This window comes from Anas platyrhynchos, chromosome 1 (genome assembly GCF_047663525.1).
Source record: "Anas platyrhynchos isolate ZD024472 breed Pekin duck chromosome 1, IASCAAS_PekinDuck_T2T, whole genome shotgun sequence".
Classification (NCBI taxonomy): domain Eukaryota; kingdom Metazoa; phylum Chordata; class Aves; order Anseriformes; family Anatidae; genus Anas; species Anas platyrhynchos.
In genome coordinates, this window is record NC_092587.1 from 194,432 (window position 1) to 219,454 (window position 25,023).

Consider the following 25,023-nt stretch of genomic DNA (forward strand, 5'->3'; position numbering starts at 1 on the left):
GGATGGCTTCCCTTCCCACTAGCATGTTGACCACACCATACAGCTTGGTGGTATTGGCAGGCTTGCTTGTGCACTGTCCATTTCAGTGACAAAGAAACTGACACGTGAAGAACAGTCATTACTGATCTCCACTTGGACATTGAGCTGTTGACTGCAACACTTTGAGTGCAATCATCCAGCCAATTCATTACCCACCAAGCAGCTCATCTGTCAAATCATTATGTGGGCCAGTATCCAATTCTTTGCACGAGTCCAGATAGATGATGTCAGTTGCTCTTCCCCTATCTGCTAATGCTGTAACCCCATTGTAGAAGGCCACCAGATTTGTCAATGCAAATACTTAGGAAACACTTCCCAATTAAAGACATCTTGTACATACCTATATAGAAACGAGGAAAAATGTTACTTTATGAAAACTAACTTCATTTTAAGAAACAAAGAATAAGTAAAGAAACAAAAAATGATTTATGATTAGGAGTAAAGAGTGATGTAGCGTTTCATGTTTGTTTTGTTTATTTTTAAAATTGAGCAGTAGTACTAATCAGTTTTCTTTCTTGTGTTTTTTTCTTCTAAATTCTTTCTTCTTGCAATATCAGAGTAATCAAAATACAAATGAAGGGCATAGAGATGAAGCCAGAGGACTAATAGAGCAGCTCAGGACACAAGAGGATACTGTTCAGGATCTGAAGGAACAGCTGGCTCTAGCCAAGATGAATCTTAATGATGCTGAAATCAAGTATGCAACACAGGTACACAAAAAGGCTTTTATTTTTCTGTGTTTCTCACTCCACCACTGACGCTGGCATAATTTAGGATAGTTGTTCCAGAGGGCATGGTGCTGCTTAGGGTATATGGCCAAATATGGCAGTCTTGACAGAAGTAAGGCTACCATAGCTCCATGATCCCAGGTCCAGCCTGAGAATGCAATTTCTGGCAGAAAATTCCTGACAGACTCGGACTCCCCTGGTCCCTCCAATTGCTAACTCTGTACCTGCCTTGGAGAGGTACAGGCATACTAATGGACATACATAACATACACTAATGCACACCCTGACCAGGACTCTTTTGGTCTTTCCAGTAGCCAGCTCCCTGTCGTCTCACCCTCAGAGACATGCAAATACACAAAGGCAGGTCTTGCTCTTAGAGAACCTCATCAGGACCCAGTGGTGACTCTGGTAGCTAGCTAAAGCTCCCCTGACCATCCAGTTGTCAAGTCTGCTTGTGGTCTTGTCTTTGGGCACCGTATACCCTCTGTCCTGGCTCCCAGGCCTCTTCACCTACTTGCCAGATAGTCTGGCTTGGTATTAGCTAGTGAACATACACTCATTTGCATGCTGACACTTGCTACAGTTGCACCACAGACACATGGGCCCTTTGACCCACAGTCTGATTCTAGTCACTGGTACTCAGACCTCTCTCCCCCAATACACACACGTGCACACTGGATAGAGGGTGCTTCCCACAGAAGAGAAAAAGAGAAATGGACTTTTATAAGAAGATGAAACAAACTGCTGATCAGGCACAGGGCATGGTGACCTGGTTTCAGTTAGAACAGAATTAATTTTCTTCCTAGTAGCTGGTGGAATGCTGTGTTTTGGCTTAGGATGAGAAGAGTGCTGATAACACCCCGATGCTTTAATTGTTGCAGAGCAGTGCTTATACTAAGCCAAGGACATCTCAGCCTTTTGCTCTGTCCTGCCAACGGGCAGGCTGGGGGTGCAGTAAGAGCTGGGAGGGGACAGACCCAGGACAGGTGACCCAAACTAGCCAAAGGGGTATTCCATACCATCTGACGTCATGCTAAACAATATATAGGGGTGGCTAGCCGGGGGGAGGTGGAGGCACCGCAGGCAAGGCGTTTGTGTAAACAGTACACACACAACTGATTTTTATTTTTATATACCTTTACTGCCCTTTTTTTTTTTCATGCTTGTTCCTCTCCAAATACCCTAGGTCCATCAATTTCCCTGCCCTTGCTTCCTCTTCTAAACATCCCATAATAAGTCTTGCACAATTCCAGAATTGCAGTCCTCTTTGGCTGCTTCCAGTAATACATCCTGTATCCCTAGGCAGTAACCACTGCTAAAAGTGCTCTACTGTTATGTCTCACGCTTGAATAATGGGAGTGATGGCTCTCTGAGGAGGAAGTACTACGGAAGCAGCCCTTGGAAGGGTGTCCCTTACTCTGAGTCAGAATTTGGTTTATTGTCTGCCTGCTGTTGTGCTTCTAGGCTTGTGTAGGTGGGCTTTTGGTGGGCTTATTGTTGTCCTATGATGGGCTTTGGAGCAGCTGGGACACAGTATTATTTTTGACTCCCACACCTGCCATTGATTCTCTCTGCTCTGCCATGGATGCATAGATAAGCTTTTTATCACATAACAGCTGTTGCTGCTATTGTATTTATTTATAACATGATTTATGTTAATACTACCGATGTCAGTTTTAGGTTTTGGTGTGTGAAATAGACTGTGTCCTATGCAAATACAAAACCAGAAGTTTTATGAAGTTGCACTTATGTAGAAATTACATCTTTTATAATTCTGTGTAGTTGTAAATGAAAATTCTACATTTTCTGCTTTCTGGAATCTGAAATATCAGTTAATGTATATATATTACAAGGTTAAAGATACCATGTAACCAAGGTGACATAAAGGATTACCAAGCTGAAGACATCATCACACATACATGTGGTGTTCTGATGTTGAAAGCTGGCATGCACGTTTGTTAAGCTCATAACTTTCTTGTTTGTTTTTGTTGTTGTGCAGGTTTTTGTTTGTTTTTGTCTTTTTTGTTGTTTGTTTTTATATATATATATATATATATTGTGGCTTATGTTTTCAGCTGAGTCACCTGCAGAAAGTAATTGAGGAGAAGGAAGCTTTCCTAAAAGAGCAGGTTCAACAGCACCAAGCTGAATTGCTGAAGATAGCAGCTGAGTCAAATCTGGATGTAGAGATGCAGCAGGTATATTTGTCATAATAATCTTATGAAGGTGAAGAGAAAATAAAATAATTTTTATTAGTCTGAGGACTCACTGGGAAGGCAGTTCTCAGCAAAGTAAGTCAGAAGGGACGAGAAGGGGTTTGATTTGATTGTCTGCTTTTCTTGGTTGTTTATTTTTAGGATGCTATCTTTGACTTTCAGAGTTCCAGCTGCAATGTGCTGATTTGCTATAAAACCTTCCCTATCACAGTTAAGAAGTACTCATTTATTGTGCTCTGTTTCCCTATTTGTGAAACAGTGGTGTGCTCTTCTTACTGTACCATGGTTCCAGAATAAATGTCAATAAAGAACAAAGTTATTTAGGCTGTAAAATTAACTGTGTTATGAAAAGTAGGTCTATGGATGAAATAAGGGAATCTAGCCTTCTTATATTAGCCTCCCAGATTACTGTTACAGTGCTGTCTCTCTTACAGAACCTGCATACACTTCAGAGAAAGCTACAGGAAAAGGAAACAGCTCTGCTAGAACAAACTCAGATGGTAGAATTTCTGCAGCAGGAATTGCATATGGCTGAACAACAAAAACAGGTACTTTTTCATGTTTTGCTTATTATTTGCTTTACTGTCATGTCTCTTTAGTGGAGTCATAGAATCATAGAATGGCTTGGGTTGGAAGGGACCTTAAAGATCATCTGGTTTGAACCGCCTGCCATGCACTGGGATGCCACCCCACTAGATCAAGCTGTCCAGGGCCACATCCACCTCCAGGGATGGGGCATCCACAGCTTCTTTGTGCAACTTGTTGCAGTGCCTCACCACTCTCTGAGTGAAGAATTTTCTCCTAACATCTAATATAATTCCTCCTCTTTTAGTTTAAAGCCATTCACCCTTATCCTATTAGTATCTGCCTGAGCAAAAAGATGCTCTCTACCTTTTTAATAAGCCTCCTTTAAGTATTGGAAAGCTGCAGTGAGGTCTCCTTAGAGCCTTCTCATCCTCAGTTTGAACAGACCTCGTTCTCTCAGCCTTTCTTCATAGGGGAAGTGCTCCACTCCAACCCTCTGATCATCTTTGTGGCCTTTCTCTGGACCTGCTCTAACAGGTGGACATCCTTTTTGTTGTGGGGGTCCCAGACCTGGATGCAGCACTCCAAGTGGGGCTTCAGACGGGCAGAGCAGAGAGGGCCAAATCACCTCCCTTGACCTGCTGGCCCCTCCTCTATTGATACAGCCCAGGATGCAGCTGTTCTGGGCTGCAAGCACACACTGCTGGCTCGTGTCAAACTTTTCGTGCACCAGACTGAACGCAGTGGACTGGACTTTTGTCAGTAGCCAGTTACCAGATCAGCTTATTTCTGACACCAAGTTTCCAGCATGAAATCAAGCTGGCAACTCCCTCAGCTCAGAGAGAAAAAATGTTAATTCTTGGATAAGAGGCAATTTAGTCTGAATGGGGAATCACGTGATTGTTACCGCAAAATTAAGATACTCCTCCCTTTCAAAGAAGAGGACAGATTATTTTTTGGTTCCGGAAAAGAAAACAAAATGATTACTACTATGCAGAAAAGATTTCAAAATATTGCTATTAAAAATTACTATACACACTTTCTAACCTTACTTCTGGCTTTATGCTCAGCCTTGTACAGTCTCCCCAAAAGTTAATGGATTCTGCCTGGTTGAGGATAAGGGCTTACAGCAAGTTGACAGCATCACAAATCTCCAAACAGGAGGAATTTTGTGTCCGTGGCTTATTCCTCAATCCAGGATCCACTTGGAGTTATTTTTATGTTTGCTAAAATGGTTTTACACTTTGTTTTGTCTTCATTAGACAACAAGTTCATGCTGCATCTGATTTTACTATACGTGGTGTGTTTTATGTCGTAGAGATAAAAAGATATTGTCTACATGTCATGCTTTATGTCATCAAATAGAGTTCTATTTCTTTGTCTATTTTGTTACTACTCTATCCAATTTTCTCCAGTTCTCAGTGTGCATTTTTTCAACTGACCACTGGTGAAATGTTTATAGCCTTGGGGTCTCCAGTTCCAATGTGTGCCTCACCTTCTGTCATTCCCTGCCTTCACGTACTTCCCTGCATCCCATTCTGTGTTCCTGCTTCTCAATGCCTCTGCTGTCTCACCAGGCCTACACTTTTCTACTCTACACTGTTAGTCATACCTATTTCATTTTACAAAGAGTAGGTCTTTGTAGCTGCTATCTATTACAGAAAAAATAAAAAAAGCTGCAATAATACCATATGAAGATAAGTAAAACAAATTTTGCTTATTTACATGGTAAGAAGAAAAATTTTTATAGCTAAACTAAGTAAAATCATTTCCAGGAATTTAAGGCATGGGCAGACAGCAGGCTTGATGAGCCTTGTTCCTGAGGACTTGTAAATACAATGTAAAGCTTTGAGCCCTGTTACTAGTAGTGTCAATGCTATATTATTGGACTACAAGGCTCTGTAACGATTAATCTTGGTCTGTTCTCCCACGTGCCTGGTGACAGGATGAGGGGGAATGGGCTAAAGTTGCGCCAGGGGAGTTTTAGGTTAGATGTTAGGAAGAATTTCTTTACTGAAAGGGTTGTTAGGCACTGGAACAGGCTGCCCAGGGAAGTGGTGGAGTCACCATCCCTGGAAGTCTTTAAAAGACGTTTAGATGTAGAGCTTAGGGATATGGTTTAGTGGGGACTGTTAGTGTTAGGTCAGAGGTTGGACTCGATGATCTTGAGGTCTCTTCCAACCTAGAAATTCTGTGATTCTGTGTGATTCTGTGATTCTGTAATCTGGTTTTGTGGCTAGCTATAGATTTTCCAGGTGATAGTTTTTTAGGGGGCTCTAGCCACCACACTAACATGAGCATCTGCACTCAAATTGAACTTTTTCTAAGGCAGGTTTTAGAGCTACAGGTCTCTGTGCGTTGCTTACAGTTGGTCCAGCCAAGCAATAGGGATAAAGATGCTTCGGAAGACCTCTCTAGCAGTGTGGTTTATGTGCATGTGAACAGGGACAAAATCTAACCACACTGTGCACTGCTGTCTCATGCATTCAAAGCTGACAAATACACAGTGCTTCACCTAAGACAAAAGTACCTAGCATGGTGCTAATATAGCTACACTGTTCTGGACTACAGTGTCCTGGCCAGATCAAAGGCAGATGTTCTTTGGTGCAGCTTCCTAAGGACTTGGTATTATGACACAGCTTCTGCAGTGGTATTGGCTCTTACCTAATCATTTTGGAGTGTGAATAAAATGAGATCAAGTCTCTACATATATGACTATATATACATATGCCCCTTGAGATGAGATCCCTTAAAAGATTTGTTTGCAGATGTATGATGAGTACCTTTTTTTTCCCCCTCAATAACACAACTTCTGAAAATCTCCACCGTTCAGAATGACCTTCTGCTTTATCAGTCTCGTGGAAGAGTGGTGCAGTACATCAGTTGCGCTTCTGGTCAAACAAGCAGATATTTAACAAACTAATTTTTAAGCTCAAATGCTCATCGTTTCTACATACAAACAAAAGAGACCTCTACTGTTGTCACTGGTTGTGCTGTTCTCCAGTGTCCTTAGTTAATTCAAGCTTTGAACATTAATATTGTTCTTCCTGGAGAAATGATAGCTTTTATTATAAATATCCTTGGTCTCAAAGCAATATCTAATTCTACCACCTCTCGTCCTTTATTTATTTATAATTATGCTCTATCAGAACACAACAGGTTGATCTACTTCCAGATCTGTTGGTCAGGCTTTGAAAGGTCTCAAGGTATTTGTAGGAAGCAAATGTGAGCTGATTCATTGTCTTGTACATTTGGAGAGAAGCAGAAAGAAATTGACTTCTGACCAAAATGCTGGAAACTTCTTGAATATTTTGGAAATAGTTTCTTCCTGTTTAGATCTTGAAGACAATGAACAAAGAAGCATGTTTATTTTGGTGATTCTTCTTGGTAATGTACATGTATTTTGTTATTATCATTATTATTACAGAATTTGCATAAGGTGTTTAGTGGATGAAATGTAGTTTTGATGAGGAGGCAAAAAAACACTTTTTGTTCCTTTCATGTATATTGGTTGAAGAGCTCTGATTTTCAATATGTTTTGTAAACGTAATTTGGAGCTCTTTCACAATGGCTTTCTTCTGACCCCTTATAGCCCAGTCCCCAGTGGTAGAGTAATGCTAGATTACAATACAGTTTACAAGTAAGCAAAATGCTATGGACCTCTTCTCATAGGAGTCACCATAATGAATCAGAATTGTAGCCTGCCCAATAATTCCTCCAGCAATGGCCAGGACTCCTGTCTTGCTTCAGTCACATGCCGAGAGAAAATATTTCCTACCTGATACCCAGATGTCCCTCATGGACATCTGTTTTATAAGCCTTCATAGCTTCTACGCACACACACTCCGCAAAGCCTGTCCAGTGCTGAGCCTCATTTTGGAAACTTTTTTAATTTCTTTAAAAGTTTTATGCACCACTCTATTTTCTTGTTCATGTATCCCAACCAGGCACAGGGGTGGGACCTCTTACTATCAAGAAGAGGTGAGGAACCTCAGTGAACTGACTTGTACTCACTGTTGATTTTACTGCTTGCCAGAGAGTTTTGTGGAGTGGTAGCATGGATACCTGTCGTGGTTTAACCCGGCCGGCAGCTAAACACCACGCAGCTGTTCGCTCACCCTCCCCCCTCCCTCTCTGGGATGGGGGAGAGAAATGGAAAGTGAAGCCCGTGAGTTGAGATAAAGACAGTTTAATAAGACAGGAAAATAATAATAATAATAATAATAATAATAATAATAATAATAATAATACAATGATGATAATAGTACTACTACTAATAATGTGTACAAACAAGTGATGCACAATGCAGTTGCTCACCACCTGCTGACCGATGCCCAGCCTAACCCCGAGCAGTCCGGTGCCCCTCCCCCGGCTGGTCATCCCTATATATTGTTTAGCATGACGTCAGATGGTATGGAATACCCCTTTGGCTAGTTTGGGTCTGTCCCCTCCCAGCTCTTACTGCACCCCCAGCCTGCCCACTGGCAAGACAGAGCGAGAAGCTGAGATGTCCTTGGCTTGGTGTAAGCACTGCTCTGCAACTATTAAAACATAGGGGTGTTATCAGCACTCTTCTCATCCTAAGCCAAAACATAGCATTCTACCAACTACTAGGAAGAAAATTAACTCTGTTCTAACTGAAACCAGGACAATATCTTCATGGCACGGTTGTTAGGGTCTCCTGATTCCTCTTCCACGCTCTGAATCCCCTTGTGCCCATTATATGGTCATCAGGAGATCCAGGTATACCTACATCCTAAGGCCATGGGCCATGCGGTGGAAGCTTCTCTTCCTACCCATAGTGTAAAGGGAGCTCCTCATCAGCCTCCTCCGGAAACTAAATATGTTGATCATCCATAGGCCCAGGAGAAGGAAATTTGGTGAATTTCCTTCTCTACGCTGGGCATTGTGTAGAGTGCTCTGTCACTTATGGTTTCCTTTTTCAGCATTTTTAACCCAATTTCACATGCACACTTTTGTTCCATTTGTTAATTGTCCTCCTTAATTCTCCTTTTTCTGTTGTCGTGCTTCTTCCCCTTTTTGGGAAGCTTTCTTTCCTCTAAAACAGAATTCATGGTAACTGTTCTACTGTTTTCTTCTTGTCTATTCCCCTGCAGTAAATTTAGATTTTTCTTTTCTTTAGTTTTGGGAGTTGAACTGAAATTGTGAGTTCATGTTTACCCCAGCTTTATGTCCTTTCAAGAAGGATGTAGTAGGGCAGGTTCTCTCTAAGAAGTTGAGATTTCTCTCATGTTTATTTCATTTGTTCTGCTACTTAAATATCTGAGGAGGATATAATGGCAATTTTAAGATTTACTTCAGGTACTTTGCTTTGGTGCTGAATTGATCTAGATAAGAGTTAAATTAATTTCCATATCTTTTTACAGATGTTACAAGATCAATGCCAGAAGATGTCAGTGGATCTAAGCTCTCTGAAAGATGTGCTAGATGTAGAGAGACAAGAGTCTCAGAGTCTTAGAGAGAAAATGGAGATGGAACTAGCCGAGAGGAAGCTGTCCTGCCATCACTTGCAGGAGGAGGTACAGTGTCTCTCAGAACAGCTACAAGAGGCAAGAATGGCGCAAGTGGAATTAGAAAGATATAGAGGCCTAGAGAAGAAACAAAGGCAGGAGGTGGAAGAGAAAAACCTACAGATCGGTTGTCTTAAGGTGGCTGAACAAGAGCTCCAGTCTAGCTATGCTGCCCTTGTAGCTGAAAATGATAAGCTGAAACAGGATGTTGACCAACTGTTGATGCTGTCTGCTGAAAACAGTACTACAATAAAGAAACTACAGGGTGAGTAAGCATGGTATTTTGGTGAAGCAGATTTTCAAGAACCGAAGGATATCTGGGTTGCCTTCTACTTGACTTTGCTTTTATGATGACTCATAAGAAAATACAGAGATTCCATGTACTATAGTGCATACATGTAAACTGGGTATATTTCAGCAAAAAAGGTACACCTTAACTCCCTTTTTTCCTTCCTCCTTTAGATGAACTTATACAGAAATCTGAAGAATTTGTATGCTGTCAGAATAAGCTGAAATCCTGGCCAGTGTTGGAGGTCTCTGAATTGAAGAAAGAGGTATGGTATTTTCATAAGTCTTGTAAAATTTTCCCATATGTTGAGGAACTGAAACAGAGTGAAATGTTTAAAATTTCTTTTTAATGTGGTGTTGCTTCAGAAAGATTGTTTTGGGTTCTCTCAGCTCATGGGCAGACATGTTATGACTATAAGAGGCTGGGCAAAACTAGGACACAATCTGACTAATTCAGAAGTTGCCAACTGATATGTTAAAGGGCTAACTGAAAAATCAAAGACTAATGCTTTTGTAAAAACTGTATGCAAACTTGTCTCTCTCCTCCATCCTATGTTTAAACAGGATGAAACAACTTCACAGGAAAAAATGATACAGAAGGAAGATGGGACTGAGACTTTACTACTATCCACAGAAAACTTGGAAAGACAGAAGACTGAAGAGGGTATAATTATCCTCCTTCTTATCTATTTTAGAAAAAAACATGTCCACAGTTACTGGTTCAATATGCTTTTGTTGACAAGATCTTAAAAAATGCTAATTCTTTCCAGTTGTTAAAAGTAGAATTTATTAGCTCTTATACTGAAGGGTTCAGGCAGCACCGCTAGCTAATAGAATTAGAACTAAGGTGAATCATAGAATCACAGAATAATTTATGCCGGAAGTTATCTCAGGCAGACTGTAGTCAAGCTTCCTGTTCAAAGCAGGGTCAGCTATGAGATCAGACCAAGTTGCTGAGGCCTTTATCTAGTCAGGTCTTGAAAACTTCCAGGATGGTGACTATACAACCTCCTGGGCAGCCTCTTCTGACACTTCACTGTCCTCATGGAAGAAATGATTTTTATGATATCCAGTTGGAACCTATTTTGTTTCAGCATATGCCTGTTGTCTTACATCCTCGTAACTTGCACCACTCTAAAAACCCTGGCTTTGTCTTCCCAAGAACCTCTTCACAGGTGTTGGAAGGCTTCTTTTAGGTGTCTACAAAGCTGCATCTTATCCAAGCTAAATAAGCCCTGTTGCCTCAGCCTCTCCTCACATGGTCCTCACATGACCATCTCAGTGGTCTTCTAAGCTTGCTTCGGTTTATGTTCTTTATTTCAGAGTGGTTAGGCATTGGAAGGGGTTGCCCAGGGAGGTGGTGAAGTCACCATCCCTGGGGGTGTTTAAGGAAAGGTTCAATATGGTATTTAGGGACATGGTTTAGTGAGTAACTGAACTGAGTATTCAGTTTTGGGCCCCACTCTACAAGGACATTGGGGTGCTGGAGTGTGTCCAAAGGAGGGCAATGAAGCTGGTGAAGGGTCTAGAAAACAAGCCTTATTAGTAGTGGCTGAAGGAACTAGGGTTGTTTAGCCTAGAGAAAAGAAGGCTAAGGGGAGACCTTATCATACTCTACAATTACCTTAAAGGAGGTTGTAGTGAGGTGGGTATTGGGCACTTCTCCCAAGCACCAAGTGATTAGACAAGGGGAAATGGTCTCAAGTTGAAACAGAGGAGGTTTAGGTTGGATATTAGAATAAATTTATTTACTGAAGGGGTTGTGTGGCATTGGAATAGGCTGCCCAGGGAAGTAGTTGAGACACCACCTGTGAAGGTCTTCCAAAAACGTGTATATTTAGACCTTAGACATGTTTTAGTGGTGGACATTAGTACTAGGTGAATAGTTGGACTAGATGATCTTAGGTCTTTTCCAACCTGAATGATTCTATGATTCTTTCTACCAAGAGGATGCATTTTGTGATTTTTCCAAGAGACCAAAGTAAGGCACACCAGCTTGCAGTTTTCCAGATCATCTTTTTGTTCCTTTGTTTGAAGTACTTTGAATGTTGTTTGAAAATACAACATTTGTATTTTTTCAGTTACTGTAGACCCCAGTTTCCATAACTGATCATTGCATCAGTGAGCAAGGGAAGAACAACTGTTATCATCTACCTGGATTTCTATAATGCCTTTCTAGTCCCCTACAGCACTCTTGCTTCAAAATTGGGTAGCTAATGGTTTTGATGGACAAACTGACAGATGGATAAGGAATTGACTGGATGACAGCATCCAGGGAGTTACAGTCAATAACCCAGTGTTCAAATGGAAACCAGTAATGAGTGCTGTCTCTTAAGGGTCTGTACTGGGACCAATACAAGATAACATTACTAATAAAATCAATAGTGAAATTGAGTGCAACCTCAAAAAGTTTGCGGATGACATCAGGCTGAATGGTGCGGTTGATACACTACTGGGAAGGGATGCCATCCAGAGGGACCTTGACAGGTGTGATAACTGTGCCTATATAAACCTCATGAAGTCCAACAAAGTCAAATAGAAAGTCCTGCACCTGGATCACAGCAATCCCCAACATCAGCATGGAATGGATGATGAAATGATTGAGAGTAGCCCTGCAAAGAAGGACTTGGGGATACTGGTGGATGAAAAATTGGATATGGGCTTGCAATGTGTGCTTGTAAATTGGAAAACCAGTCATATCCTGGGCTTTGCAAGAAGTGTGGCCAGAGGTCAAGGGTGTTTCTCTCCTTCCACTCTGCTGGTGAGACCTCACCTGGAGTACTGTAACTAGCTCTGCAATCACCAGTACGAGGAAGATATGGACCTGTTAAATTAGGTCCAGAGCAGGGCTACTAAAATGTTCAGAGGGTTGGAACACCTCTTCTATGAAGAAAGCTTGACAAAGTTGGTGTTGTTCAACCTGGACAATAATAGAAGCCTCTGAGGAGACCTTTTTGAATTTGTAAAGGGGGCTGATAAAAAAGGCTTTTTTACTGGGGACTGTAGTGACAGGATGAGGGGCAAAGGATTTAATCTGAAAGAGGGTAGATTTAGATTGGATATAAGGAAGAAATGTTTCATGATGAAGGTTGTGGAACAAGTTGCTCAGAGTAGTTGTGGATGCCCAGTCACTGGAAGTGTTCAAAGTCAGGTTGAATCGTGCTTAGAGTGATGTAATTGTAGTGAAAGACATCCTTGCCCTTGGCACAAGGGTTGGACTAGATGATCTTTAAAGGTGCCTTTCTACCCAAACCATTCTATGATTCTATATGGTACAGGACATGTTTTTGCCTTTCTTTTGCTTTTGAGTATCAGAATGTTTTGAGTATTGTAGAATGGTTAAGGTTGGAAGGGACCTTTGAAGGTAATCTTGTCCATCTCTCCTCCTCAAGAAGGATCACACAGAGCTGCTTATCCAGGACCATGTCCAGCTGTCTTTTAAATATCTCCAAGGGAAAATCCACAGCCTCTCTAGGCAACATGTATCACTGCTCCGTTACCTTCACAGTTTAAAAAAAAAAAAAAAAAAAAAAAAAAGGCAGCAAAAAATGTTTTTTTCTGTGTTCAGACAGTGTTTCCTGTGTTTCAAATTTGTGTCCATTGCCTCATGTCTTGTCACTGGGCACCACTGGAAGGAGCCTGACTCCATCTTCTTCGACCCCTCCCCCCCTTCAGGTGTCTAGGCTAAAAAGTCTCAGTTTTCTCAGCCTTTCCTCACAGGAGACATGCTCTAACCCTTTAATCATCTTAGAGGCCTTTGGTGGTCTCCAGATGATTAAGGAAGAGGTTGAACAGCCTTGGACCCAGTATTGACACATTGGCTCTGTGGTTAGTTACTGGCTTCCAGATAGACTTCATTCTGCTAAAAACCATCTTCTGGGCCTGGCCCATACCTCAAGAGCTTGTCTGTAGGGATTTTATGTTGCTCTGTGGCAGAAGCCTTACTGAAGTCTGTGTAGACAATACTTATGCTCTCCCCTTATCTACCAATTCAGTTATTTCATCATATACAGTATAGTGACATACCTATCATGAATGGTGTTTACATGCCAGTTCTCAGAAATAAAAATAAAAATATCCTGAGTCAAACAGCAGATGAATTCTTGTACTGTTCTTGATTTGGACAGTGGCCCTCCAGTGTTTTTATTCTCTCCCAGCTTTGACAATTTCTCTTTCATTTTTATGCTAATGAAATTTGAAGCATTCTGCTACAATAATTCTTTCTTTCCCCTCCTTTTTAAGAATGATTTTCAAAACTTGAAGCTCTATCAGCTATCACAGAATCACAGAATCACAGAATTTCTAGGTTGGAAGAGACCTCAAGATCATAGAGTCCAACCTCTAACCTAACACTAACAGTCCCCATTAAACCATATCCCTAAGCTCTACATCTAAACGTCTTTTGAAGACTTCCAGGGATGGTGACTCCACCACTTCCCTGGGCAGCCTGTTCCAGTGCCTAACGACCCTTTCAGTAAAGAAGTTCTTCCTAACATCTAACCTAAAACTCCCCTGGCGCAACTTTAGCCCATTCCCCCTCATCCTGTCACCAGGCACGTGGGAGAACAGGCCAACCCCCACCTCACTACAGCCTCCTTTAAGGTATCTGTAGAGAGTGATGAGGTTGCCCCTGAGCCTCCTCTTCTCCAGGCTGAACAAGCCCAGCTCCTTCAGCCGCTCCTCGTAGGACTTGTTCTCCAGGCCCCTCACCAGCTTCGTCGCCCTTCTTTGGACTTTAATTTCAATCTAAATAACAATAGAATAGAATAATTCAGTTGGAAAGGACCAACAAAGATCATCAAGTCCACCTGTCTGACCTCTTCAGGGCTAGACCAAAGTTTAAGCATATTATTAAGGACGTTATCCAAATGCCTCTTGAATGTTGACAGCCGTTAGTCGTCAACCACCTTGCTAAGAAGCCTGCTCCAGTGTTTGACCATCCCCACAGTAAAGAAATTTTTCCAAATATCTAGTCTGAATCTTCCCTGGTGCAGCTTTATACCATTCCCACACATTTTGTATCACTGGTTACCAGGGAGAAAAGACCATCACATCTCTCTCTATTTCCCCTCTTCAGGGGAAGGAGAAAGGGAAAAGAACAGCAAGTTTTCTTTTTTTTTTTTAAATCATTAATTTATTTTGGTAGTTTGTATCTTTCAGGGAAAAAAATCACTAACACATTATCCAATGACAATGTTATGTATCTTCAGTGCAGAAGTGCTGCTTAGAGCCATGTGTCCTGTTCTCTAAAGTTCCTGAAAGTATATCATGTCACTCTCTAAATGAGAGTTTCAATTTTCAAATAAATTGTTTCATGTGCATGCGTTCTTGAATGTTTCAGAGATACCACACTTGCAACTTGTTCTCCAGGAGCCTCAGCAGGAAGCTACGATGGTTGCAGAAAATTCAAAGGAGGTAATGATTAAGCAGCAAAAATAAGCCAAAACTAAAACAGGTCAAGGACTGGCCTTAAAACAGCTAAGCTGTTATGGCCTTTTTTAACAATCCTCTTTGAAAGGTTATTATTAACCGGATTAATGGCGAAAGACAGAAATAGCTTCCAAATACTGCTTGTCCTGTGTTCTTATCAGACTGTATTTCCCTTTGCTGTCTGTGTGGAATTCTTGTGTCCTTCATTCACCCAATCCATATTCTTGCTATTTTATACCTCTTATGAGTTAGTTCTGCAGCTAAATCATAGGCTAAACTGAGGGAAGTCTCAGGAAACACGATTCCAAAGGTTCAATTGTCATTATAGGATACCTTTCAAACCCTATTTATCCCCGCTGCCCTTTTGGGGATCTGGCAGACTGACTGGAAGAAGCTGAGTTCTCTTTGTCAAACAGGAGACTAGACTATATATTCTTTCACTGTGAACAGGTTTAGGTACAGTTGCAGGTAATCCATTGGTGAGAAGAGTGCAGGATTGCCTACCTTCTCCTTTGCTTTATACTCAGTCAGCCAGGTGATGGAGATAGCTGCCAATGTATATCTGTAATAAGAATTTGTTGTAGAATTGTTTGTCAGCTTAGGGCATGGTCTGGGCTCTTTCCAGACTGCTGCACTCTGTTCCAGTCTGCCTGCAGGGGGAAAGAAGATGATGCTGTGTTTTATCTAAAACAATCCTCTCCAACTGAGAGAGTTGGCAGTTTGAAGTTTCCAGCTTCTCTCCTTCTCCAGTAATTGTATAGTAAAAGATCAAGCTTCATACATGTATTTATTGAATTTTTTATTAGCTTTTGATTTAAAAATGAGGATGGAAGGTGTTACATATGAAAATGCCAAAGACTGTTTCCTTAAGTTTGTATTGCTATGGAGTAATTAGGGCAAAAGTTGACATTTGGGACTCATGCATTCTGAGTCAGTTTATCCTGCTTGACTTCAGAGCCTTACGTTCCAATTGCCTATTTTTGAGGTCTAATCTAGTGGATCAACAGGTATATACACGTGTAAACGCATGCATGTGGTCTTTTCAAGGGCAGCTGTATGCCTCTGAGCTATTTTATAGAGCCCCTTTATAAGCATTGGTGAGACTAGGTGCTTTAGCATATGATTCACCTTGACCAAGGTGGGTGTTTAAAACAGTGGACGAATCCAACTCTGGAAGTGTCCATTTCAGTGCCTTCATACATATATATGCCTATATAAATAGTTTTTATCCAGTGTTCACATTTGGACAGCTGTATCCTGCAACTCACGCTCCTGACCCATTACTTTAGGCAAAGATTAATCCAATTCCAATACATGCAGTTTGTGTTGTGTACACAAATTACTTTAATGCAGCCCGTACATTTCATTTCAATGTGTGCCGCTTGCAAAGGCAAAAGTACTCTAGAACGTGGGTCTGGAGATTGCTTCCGTATGACTGGGTAACCTGTTAGCACCCCATGTACTTATGTTCTAGATAGTTACAGCAAGTGTTAATTCTATTCACTTCATTTTGTTTTATGTCCTTACATTACTGGGATGTTGTTTTTGTCTTTGTTTTTCAAGAGGAGAGAGGAGTAGATTTTTTTAAAGACGTTTTACTCTAGTGTTGCGGGTAAGGTATAGAAGTTAATAGATTCTTGTTGAGTAGTTAATTCATTTACGTTATGTAGCCTAGTATAACTTTCCTTGAGAGACTGCAGGTTCTTTATCTGCTCCAACAGTAAAGCATACAGTGACAAACACGTGATTTCTCACATGCACTGCTTGGGTGGTTCAGTGAAAAGTTAAAAATCTATTGTCAGTTGCTTTGAAGCACTGAAGATGAAAGAGTAAGCAAGGTGGAAAGGAGGTTAATTGCATTCAGTAATATCCTGAACTCATCCCCTAATTCTGATCAGATACCGTAACCTGATGTCTTAGTCTTAGTCTTTCATCTTAGAAAGATGTCTTAGTCTTCCGCTTACCATCATAAATAATCTATTTTTTTTTAATTTTATTTCTGTTAGGCATCAGAAATTGGTCTAAAGTAGGGAATGTCAGTTTTTACTCAAAGCTTGGCAGAACAGCAGCTCAGATAGCTATCTTCCAATGCAAAGATCGTAGCTCAAAACTAAGTATGTTTTCTTCCACCAATAGAACAAAAATGCTGGATCTGAGGTGAAAATGCAAGACTTGCAGACTCTGGAAGATCCAGCCTCTTATGTAGATTGCTCTCCTACACTGAGAGGTAAGGACATAGAATAAATTACATTGACCTTAAAACTGTGGAAATTCGAGAGTCGTCATGGAAAAATCCAAGGTGATTTGGAAAGCAGAGCTTTCAGGTCAGAATCTAAAGATACACAAGAATTAGCAAAGATACACAGGAGTTAGAAGAGAAAACACTATTGCAGGCAAGAAGTAATGCATCAGAAGAGAAGAAAAAAGTAGTCCCTACTACTGTCCCTAATACTGTGAGAAAGGGAGAACGTTTTGAAGGAGGCTATTTGTTGATGCAGAGACTGATGTGTAGTACGTGGAAGAGACTTAAGGTAAGATGAAGGATTGGGTTCCTGTCTTCAAACTAGCAAGCTTTTTTTTTTTTGTCTCTGGTACTACTGCCTTCCCTTCCCACCCTACCTCTAAATTATCAAAAACAAAACAAAACAAACAAAAAAAAAAACACCATTACCACCAACTAAAAATTGTTACCTGGATGGTTGCAGAGTAAGGCTTCTAAAAGTTAGTAATGCTATGATTAAATGCTCATATCTCTACCTTCTTGCACTTCATGAAGAGATGATCACTTGATTAATTGCTTGAAAGCTTAAGCTGTTGCCAACAATCATCGAATCATAGAATAATTAAGGTTGGAAAAGATGTCCAAGATCATCTGGTCCGCCCATCCCCCTGCTACCAATGTCACCCACTAAACCATGTCCATGAGCACCATGTCCAACCTTTCTGTAAACACACCAAGGGACAGTGACTCTATCACCTCCCTGGACAACCCATTCCAATGCCTGACTACTCTTTCTAAGAAGAAATTTCTCCTAATTTCCAACCTAAAGTAACCCTGGTGCAACTTAAGGCCATTCCCTGTAGTCCTGTCACTAGTTATCTGTGAGAAGAGGCTTAACACCAGCTCCCCACAACTTCCTTTCAGGTAGTTGGAGCGAACAATATGAGCAAAATAGCAAAATCAAACCTGAATGGGCAACTACTATAATCTCTGGTGTTTCTTAGCATTTAAGAGCTTAGATTTACAACCTTGCTTTTCTTAATGCACATATTTATAATTTTCTAGGATTTTTTCATTTTTGACAACAATAACAAACAAAACAACAAAAAAAAGAAAATGCAAAACAAAACAGAAAATGAGGTTTCAGAGTTTTTTTTTAATTGTAGTTCTAGCAGTGTGACAGAGCTAACTTAGCTATCAGAAAAAAAAGTAATTTTCTCAAAGAAGAGGTGTAATTGCAGGGTTCATAATAAAATCCTCTTTTCTTTTTTTTTTTTTTTTTAAGGGTGCAAGTGTACTGGTTCACTTTTCTCTTTGTCTCTTCATCCTTTTGTAGAGGTTAGATATACTGTAGACTTGGGTGATGCCAGCATGCAGTAAATGCAGTAGTTTTTGCATCTGCAGAGCTTGGGGATGTCTGGACCCAGTCCATAGCTTCAAACTATTGACCTTTTTTATTTCCTACCTTGGAAACTGGAGAAACTCCAGTCCTGTAAATTGTCTGTTTGATTACCTACTGAATTAATTTACAACTCATTTACTTATGGTGACATGTACATTTTATGACTAGGTGTGTCAGGATTGATGGTGAATTCAGAAGTGCAAAAGCCTTTTGATGATACTTCGGTGCTACCTGAGGTACAAATTTTACCCCATACTTTTTACTTTTCAATATTGTATGAATCCATGGATATGGTAACTACTTGTAATTTCAGAAGCCCCAAAGAACAGTTTTTGTTTTTGTTTTAGCATCCCATAATAACAACTAGTTGTTGCAATGGTGTAGTAATCATAATTTAATACATAGCTTTTTTTAATAGTTCCTCATAAATTATTTCTGCCCTCCAACCTGGTAGAATGGACAGTCTTTGTAATACGAGATACTGACTTATTTGTGTACTGGTGATCCATGCTTTATGGCCAGGATTTGTGACTGTTTTTGTCTTGTCATCTGTGTTGGGGGGTAAGAGGAAACTTTAATATTTGGAAAAATTCAAGCACTTTAGACGAGATGTTTTGTTTAGTCTTCATACGTTGGAGATAGACGCATACTGGAATATGTGTTTCTATATTATTTCTTAACCACATTAAATGGGCAAGTAGAATAGGGGACAACACCTCCTGTTTCGGAGACTATGGATACAGTAGATAAGTCTAGTGGAATACATCTGAGAATCACAGGAGAACTGAGACATTTCAGAATTAGACTATCCTGTAACCAAGAAAGAATGTGAAATAAGGTAACAGGAAGTTACATTTATGGTTTAATCCTCAAAACAGTCTTTCATGCTGCTGCTTCATAGGATCATAGAATGGCTTGGGTTGGAAGGGACCTTAAAGATCATCTAATTCCAACTCCCCACAATGGGCAAGGACACCTTCCACTAGACCAAGTTACTCAAAGCTCCATCCAACCTGGCCTTAAACAATTCCAGGGATGGGGCATCCACAAATTCTCTGGGCAACCTGTTCCAGTAAACAAATAATGTTTACTATTATCCTCATAGTAAATAATTTCTTCCCAACACCAAATCTAAATCTACCCACTTTTAGTTTAAAGCCATTAGTCCTTGTCCTATCACTACATTCCCTGATAAAGAGTCCTTCCCCAGCTTTCCTGTAGGCTCTCTTTAAGTTCTGGAAGGCCCTTATAAGGTCTCCCCAGAGCCTTCTCTTCTCCAGGCTGAGCAACCCCACCTCCCTCAGCCTGTCTTCATAGGAAAGGCATGTTCCAGCCCTTTGATCATCCTTGTGGCCCTCCTCTGGACTTTCTCTAATGCAACCGCGTCCTTCTTATATTGTCCTTATATATTCAGGAACTGAAATGACCTGAGGAGTCCTCCTGTTTTTAATAAGGGTATTGCACCTGATAGCACAAGAAAGGGTAACCTTAAACTGCAAAATGTGGAACGCAGATACTTTGAGAACAATGAAAAGTGTCCCTTTGACAGGATTCAAAGGAAAATTGAAACCTTTTGTTGTGTTTTAGGCAACAACAGATGGCTTTCCCAGGGGAAGTGAGCAGTTTACTGGGGAAAAATGTATGTCTGGAATTCTAGAATATCTTGCTGCAGAGAAACAGAAGGAGCTGTCAGTTTTGCTGCTGGAACTGAAAGAAGCCCAAGAAGAAATAGCATTTCTGAAAGGGCAGCTCAAGGACCCAAACAGTCAAACTTCTACAGTAAATGAAGCAGGAGAAGAAGCTAACCAGCTGGAAGATAATTCCCAGATACAGCATCTTGACGGGGAAGAGCAAAAGGCTTCAGATGCACAAAATAAGTTGATCAATAGCTCATTACTGAGAGAAACAGAAGTACAGCAAATTAGTGCACTTCAGGAAAACAAAACCAGTCTTCAAGAAGTGCCCCAGGGGAGTGCTGTTCATGACAGAAGGGAAATGGAAGAAACACAGGTAGTCTCTACAACAGTTTCAGAGCCTGGCACCTCTCAATGTGAAGATCTGATAAAGCTGCAAAATCAAGTTACAGAACTGCAAATAATTCTGCAGAAATCAGAAGAATCCTATAAGAAAGATCTGGGAGAAAGAGATGATGAAATAAATAGGCTAAACCAGTTGGCTGAGGAATACAGAAAAAAGATAGAGGATTCTGAGAGTGCATTTTGTGTTTTGGCTGAAGAAAGAGATCAGCTCCTTTGTCAGGCAAAGGACCTTTCTACCATAACAGAACTGAAGGAGCAAGTGAAGCAACTGGAGGAAAATCTAGCTCTTTCAGAAAAGCAGAGACTGTCAGACAGTCAGAACAGTCTTCTGAGAGAACAAATCCAAAGCCTAAAAAATGAATTTAAATCCAAAGAGATAAAAATTGAAGCTTTGCAAAAAGACTTGGATGAAGCACAACTTCAGCTTTCTGATCAGGACCTGCAACTAAAAGACATGAGAAGCCAGGTCCAGAACAAGGAATGTGAAGTACTTGACCTGGAACAACTTCTGAGGAAAAACACAGCTGAGATAGAAGAGCTTTCCCAAAGCTTAACCTTAAAGGGCCATGAAGCAGCAAGCCTAGAACAGCTTGTTGCTGAACATACCAGGTGTATAGAGACCCTGCAACAAACCTTGTTTGAGAAAGAACAACAGATGACAGAGATCAGTGTCAGCATGTCTGAGAAAATAGTACTGCTGAATGAAGAAAAATTTTCTCTAGAAACTGAGTTAAAGAGTCTCAAAGAGAAAACAAGCCTCTTATTAAAAGCCGAGGAGGAAAAAGACGAAAACATAAAAGCAAAAGATACATACCTGAGCTGTGAATCATCTGAGCAGCAGTATGGGACAGAAGCAGCATGTAAAGAAAGTGAGACATTAGTAAGTGAACTTGAACTTCTGAAAAAAGAAAATGAACAAGTAAAGCGGAAGTTGCAAGCAGCACTTGTTAACAGGAAGGAGCTCCTGAAGAAGGTTAGCAAATTGGAGAACGAATTAGTAGAGCTGAGAAGAGAGTCTGAATCAGAAAACTCAGTGGCTCAAGAAGCTGAAGGAGGAGAAAATATGACAGTTAGAATAAGCCAAGAAGTGAATCTTGAAAGCCAGCCCAGAGAGGAATATCTAATTCAACTGCTTTCTGAAAAGGAATCGGAGTTGCAGAGCATCCGGAAGGACCTGCTGGATAAAGAAACTGCTGAAGCACAGTTACACGCAGTGATTGAGGAAATGAAGCAAAGCTTGCAAGGAAAGACAAACATAGATTCGATTGAAGTTGAAATCATGAAAGGTCAGACAATTGCTGACAAACTAACTGAAACCAATAAAAGCCCAGAAGATTATGAAGAAAATGAAAAAAATTCTTCAGCAGCTACAAATCTTGAAGAAAACCAGAAGTCTGCTCTGAAAGAGAGGATTTCAACTCTTGAACAAGAAAAGGAACAACTTCAAAAAAAACTTCAGGAAGCACTGGTGTCTCGCAAAGACACTATAAAGAAGGCTCAAGAGAAAGACAGGCATCACAGAGAACAGCTTAAACAGCAGAAAGATGATTACAACATCTTACAAGAACAATTTGATATGCAAAGCAAAGAGAAGGAAAGCATCCAAGCTCAGCTCAGACAACTCCAAGAACAGAGAGGATCAAGAGAGAGTATTCCTGAGAATCAAGGTTGGTTGGATTCTTCGTGCTTGGAAGCAGAAAATACTACAAACAGCAAGCTTATACAAGTTGCAGGTGTTTCTGAGGAAGAGTATAAGACAAAAATTGAGAAATTGCAGATGGAAAAAGAGGAATTGGAACATCAGGTCAGCCATATGGAAAGTGAACTAGCTTGCAAATCAGAATTAGTCTTTCGTTTGCAAGAACGCATAGCACAGTTGTTTCCGGAGACAGGACTGACTAGAACCTCCGACCAAGCTGAAGCTGACACAGCAAGACTTCAGATAGAATTGGAGGAAAGTCAAGTAAAAGTTTCTAGAGAAGACAATCTGGAAGACCTGAAAACACTTATGCATCAAAAGGATGAAGAAATTGAATTCCTTAATTTGCAGTTAAGGCAGAAAAGTGAAGCTCTCATTAACGCAGAGGCACAGTTGCTGGAAAAAGAAGATTCGATCAAGAGACTCTGTAGTCAGTTTGAAACTCAAGCTCAGGTACATGAAGAACAAAGCGAGAGATCTCAAACTGAGCAGCCTGAAATTCAGCACAAGCAAGATGACAATGCAGAAGCAGCTAAACAGAAGAATCAAATGCAGAGAAAGTTGCAAGCTGCACTTATTTCTAGAAAAGAAGCATTAAAGGAGAGCAAATCTCTGAAAGAGGAACTGGCAAATGCCAAAACTATTATTGAGAATCTTTCTGTCAAGTTGACAAATATGGAAAGTGAAATATGTGGCCATGTTAAAGAAACAGATAGTTTAACAGAAAAGTTAGTGGGTCTCACTGAAGAGCGAGAAAAACTTATTGCAGAAGTTGATAAGGTAGTTAGAGAAAATCAGAATCTTGATGGATGCTGTAAAAACCTTAAATTGACTCTAGACAGAGTTGTTCTAGAGAAAGAGAAGCAGGAGAAGGAGATGGAATCCTTGAAATGTTTTCAAGCTGCTGAGAGTTCTGAGTGGCGTGAGAAATATAGGGAGCTTCAGAAAGAATATGAAACTCTCCTGCAATCGTATGAAAATGTGAGTAATGAGGCTGAGCGGATTCAGCGTGTTTTGGAAACTGTTAGACAGGAAAAGCAGGAAATTTTCATTAAGCTGAAAAGTGCTGAAGCAAAAAGAGAAGAAACAGATAAGCAGCTGCAGGAAGCTGGGCAGGAAATTGATGGAATGAAGGAGAAAATGAGGAAATTTGCAAAATCAAAGCAACAAAAGATCCTGGAACTAGAGGAGGAGAATGAGAGGCTTAGATCAGAGATACATTCTACAGATGAGGACCTACACAGGACCGGAGATGTATCTTTATTTACAAATATTAGCCTGAAAGAAGATCTGGAGAGCTCTAGGAGGGATTATCAGTCTCTTTCTACTCAGCTTGAAACAGTAATGGCTGAAAAAGAGTCTCTTACTCAAGAGATCACAGACTTAAAGCATCACTTGCAGTTAACAGAATCCAAGCTGAAGGAAAGCAGAGAACTGATAGACAAGTATGCTGCCCAGAAGACAACAGGAGAAGAAACAAATCAGGCAGTTGACATGCCACCACCTATGGAGAGGACTGAAAATCAAGTGGATTTAAGCTTTAGACCAAAATCTCCTAATGCAGAGCTGGAACAAAAAGGTTTTGAAGATAGTAGCTTATCTGAGGATCTTAATATCTATGTAAAAAAGATAGCTGAGCTCACAGAGCGAATCACAGAACTAGAAGATAATAGGAGGGCTTCAGAACAACAGCTGGGTGACATCCGCGTGTGTGTGGAGACTTTAGCAGGTGAGAAAAGGGCTTTAGAGACCCAAATGGAAGTGAAAGTCCATGAACTGAATATTCTCCAGGACACAGTAGCAAAGATGGAGCAAACAGTTCAAAACACAAAAGAAGACCTTATCAGGATGTCTGAACTGAAGGACACTCTAGAGGCTGAGAAGGATGATTTGGAAGAAAGGCTCATGAATCAGCTGGCAGAACTTAATGGGAGTATTGGAAACTATCAGCAAAATGCAACAGACTTCCAAATTGAAAATGAGCAACTGAAACGTGAGCTTCAGAGTTTGCAGAGAATGATACATGAAGTAGAGGAGGAGAAGCGTCAGATGGCAAAGGAGAATAGTAAAACAAGTTCAGAAAAACAAAAGGTAGAAAAGCTAAAGAACACGTGGAGGGGAGACAGTAGCACACATGTAAAGGAGCTTCAGGAATTGCTGAGGCAGAAACAGCAGGAGATTAAGCAGCTGCAGAAAGACTGTATTAAAAGCCAGGAAAAAATCAGTAGTTTAGAAAGAACTGTTAAAGCTCTGGAATTTGTCCAGAGTGAGTCTCAGAAAGATCTAGAAGCAGCCAAAGAGACTTTAGCAAAAGCACTTGAAGACACCAGTAAAGCCCAGAAAGAGCTTGCTCTCTGCAGAGTAGTATTGGATGACACACAGAGTGAGGCAGCAAGGGTTCTAGCAGAGAGTGTCAAAGTAAAAGAAGAGTTACGTGCAAACAAAGAGAATATTCAAATTCAAATGAAGAAAAAAGATGAGGACTTTGAAAGAAGACTGGAACAGGAAAAAAACAAGCACTCAAAGGAAATCAAGAACATGGAAGAAAAGCTGGCAACTTTGCAGAGAGAGAAAGACTATATGGAAACAACTGTTCGTGATGTTCAAGACTCCTTGACAACAAAGGATCAAGAAGCCAAGGAATTGGAAGGCAACCTAAACAAAACACTAGCCCAACTTGCAGCGTTCACCAGGAGCATGTCTTCCCTTCAGGATGACAGGGATAGAGTGATAGATGAATCCAAAACATGGGAGAAGAAATTCACAGAAACTATTCAAAAGAAGGAGGAAGAAATACGTTCAAAAGAGGAAACGTGTGTTATGCTAAAGGACCAGATGAAGCAGATGACTATACATGTGGAAGAACTTCAGATTCATATATCCAGGTAAAGAAGGTGATAATGAC

At 40.6% G+C, this 25,023-nt stretch overlaps 1 protein-coding gene across 4 annotated transcripts in view; it reads left to right on the forward strand.

Annotated features, from left to right (window-relative positions):
- The window catches only part of GOLGB1 (golgin B1), a 60,768-nt gene that overhangs the window by 14,021 nt on the left and 21,724 nt on the right, over positions 1-25,023 (forward strand). For 2 of the 4 annotated variants that reach the window (XM_038173293.2, XM_038173296.2), the window contains exons 6-15: positions 597-749; positions 2,843-2,965; positions 3,418-3,531; positions 8,896-9,304; positions 9,502-9,593; positions 9,892-9,991; positions 14,669-14,742; positions 16,894-16,984; positions 18,549-18,616; positions 19,968-25,003. In XM_038173293.2, the coding sequence (XP_038029221.2) occupies positions 597-749; positions 2,843-2,965; positions 3,418-3,531; positions 8,896-9,304; positions 9,502-9,593; positions 9,892-9,991; positions 14,669-14,742; positions 16,894-16,984; positions 18,549-18,616; positions 19,968-25,003 (6,260 nt within the window). The remainder of the gene's footprint in view (positions 1-596; positions 750-2,842; positions 2,966-3,417; positions 3,532-8,895; positions 9,305-9,501; positions 9,594-9,891; positions 9,992-14,668; positions 14,743-16,893; positions 16,985-18,548; positions 18,617-19,967; positions 25,004-25,023) is intronic. The other 2 variants (XM_038173299.2, XM_072035347.1) reach the window with 2 other exon arrangements.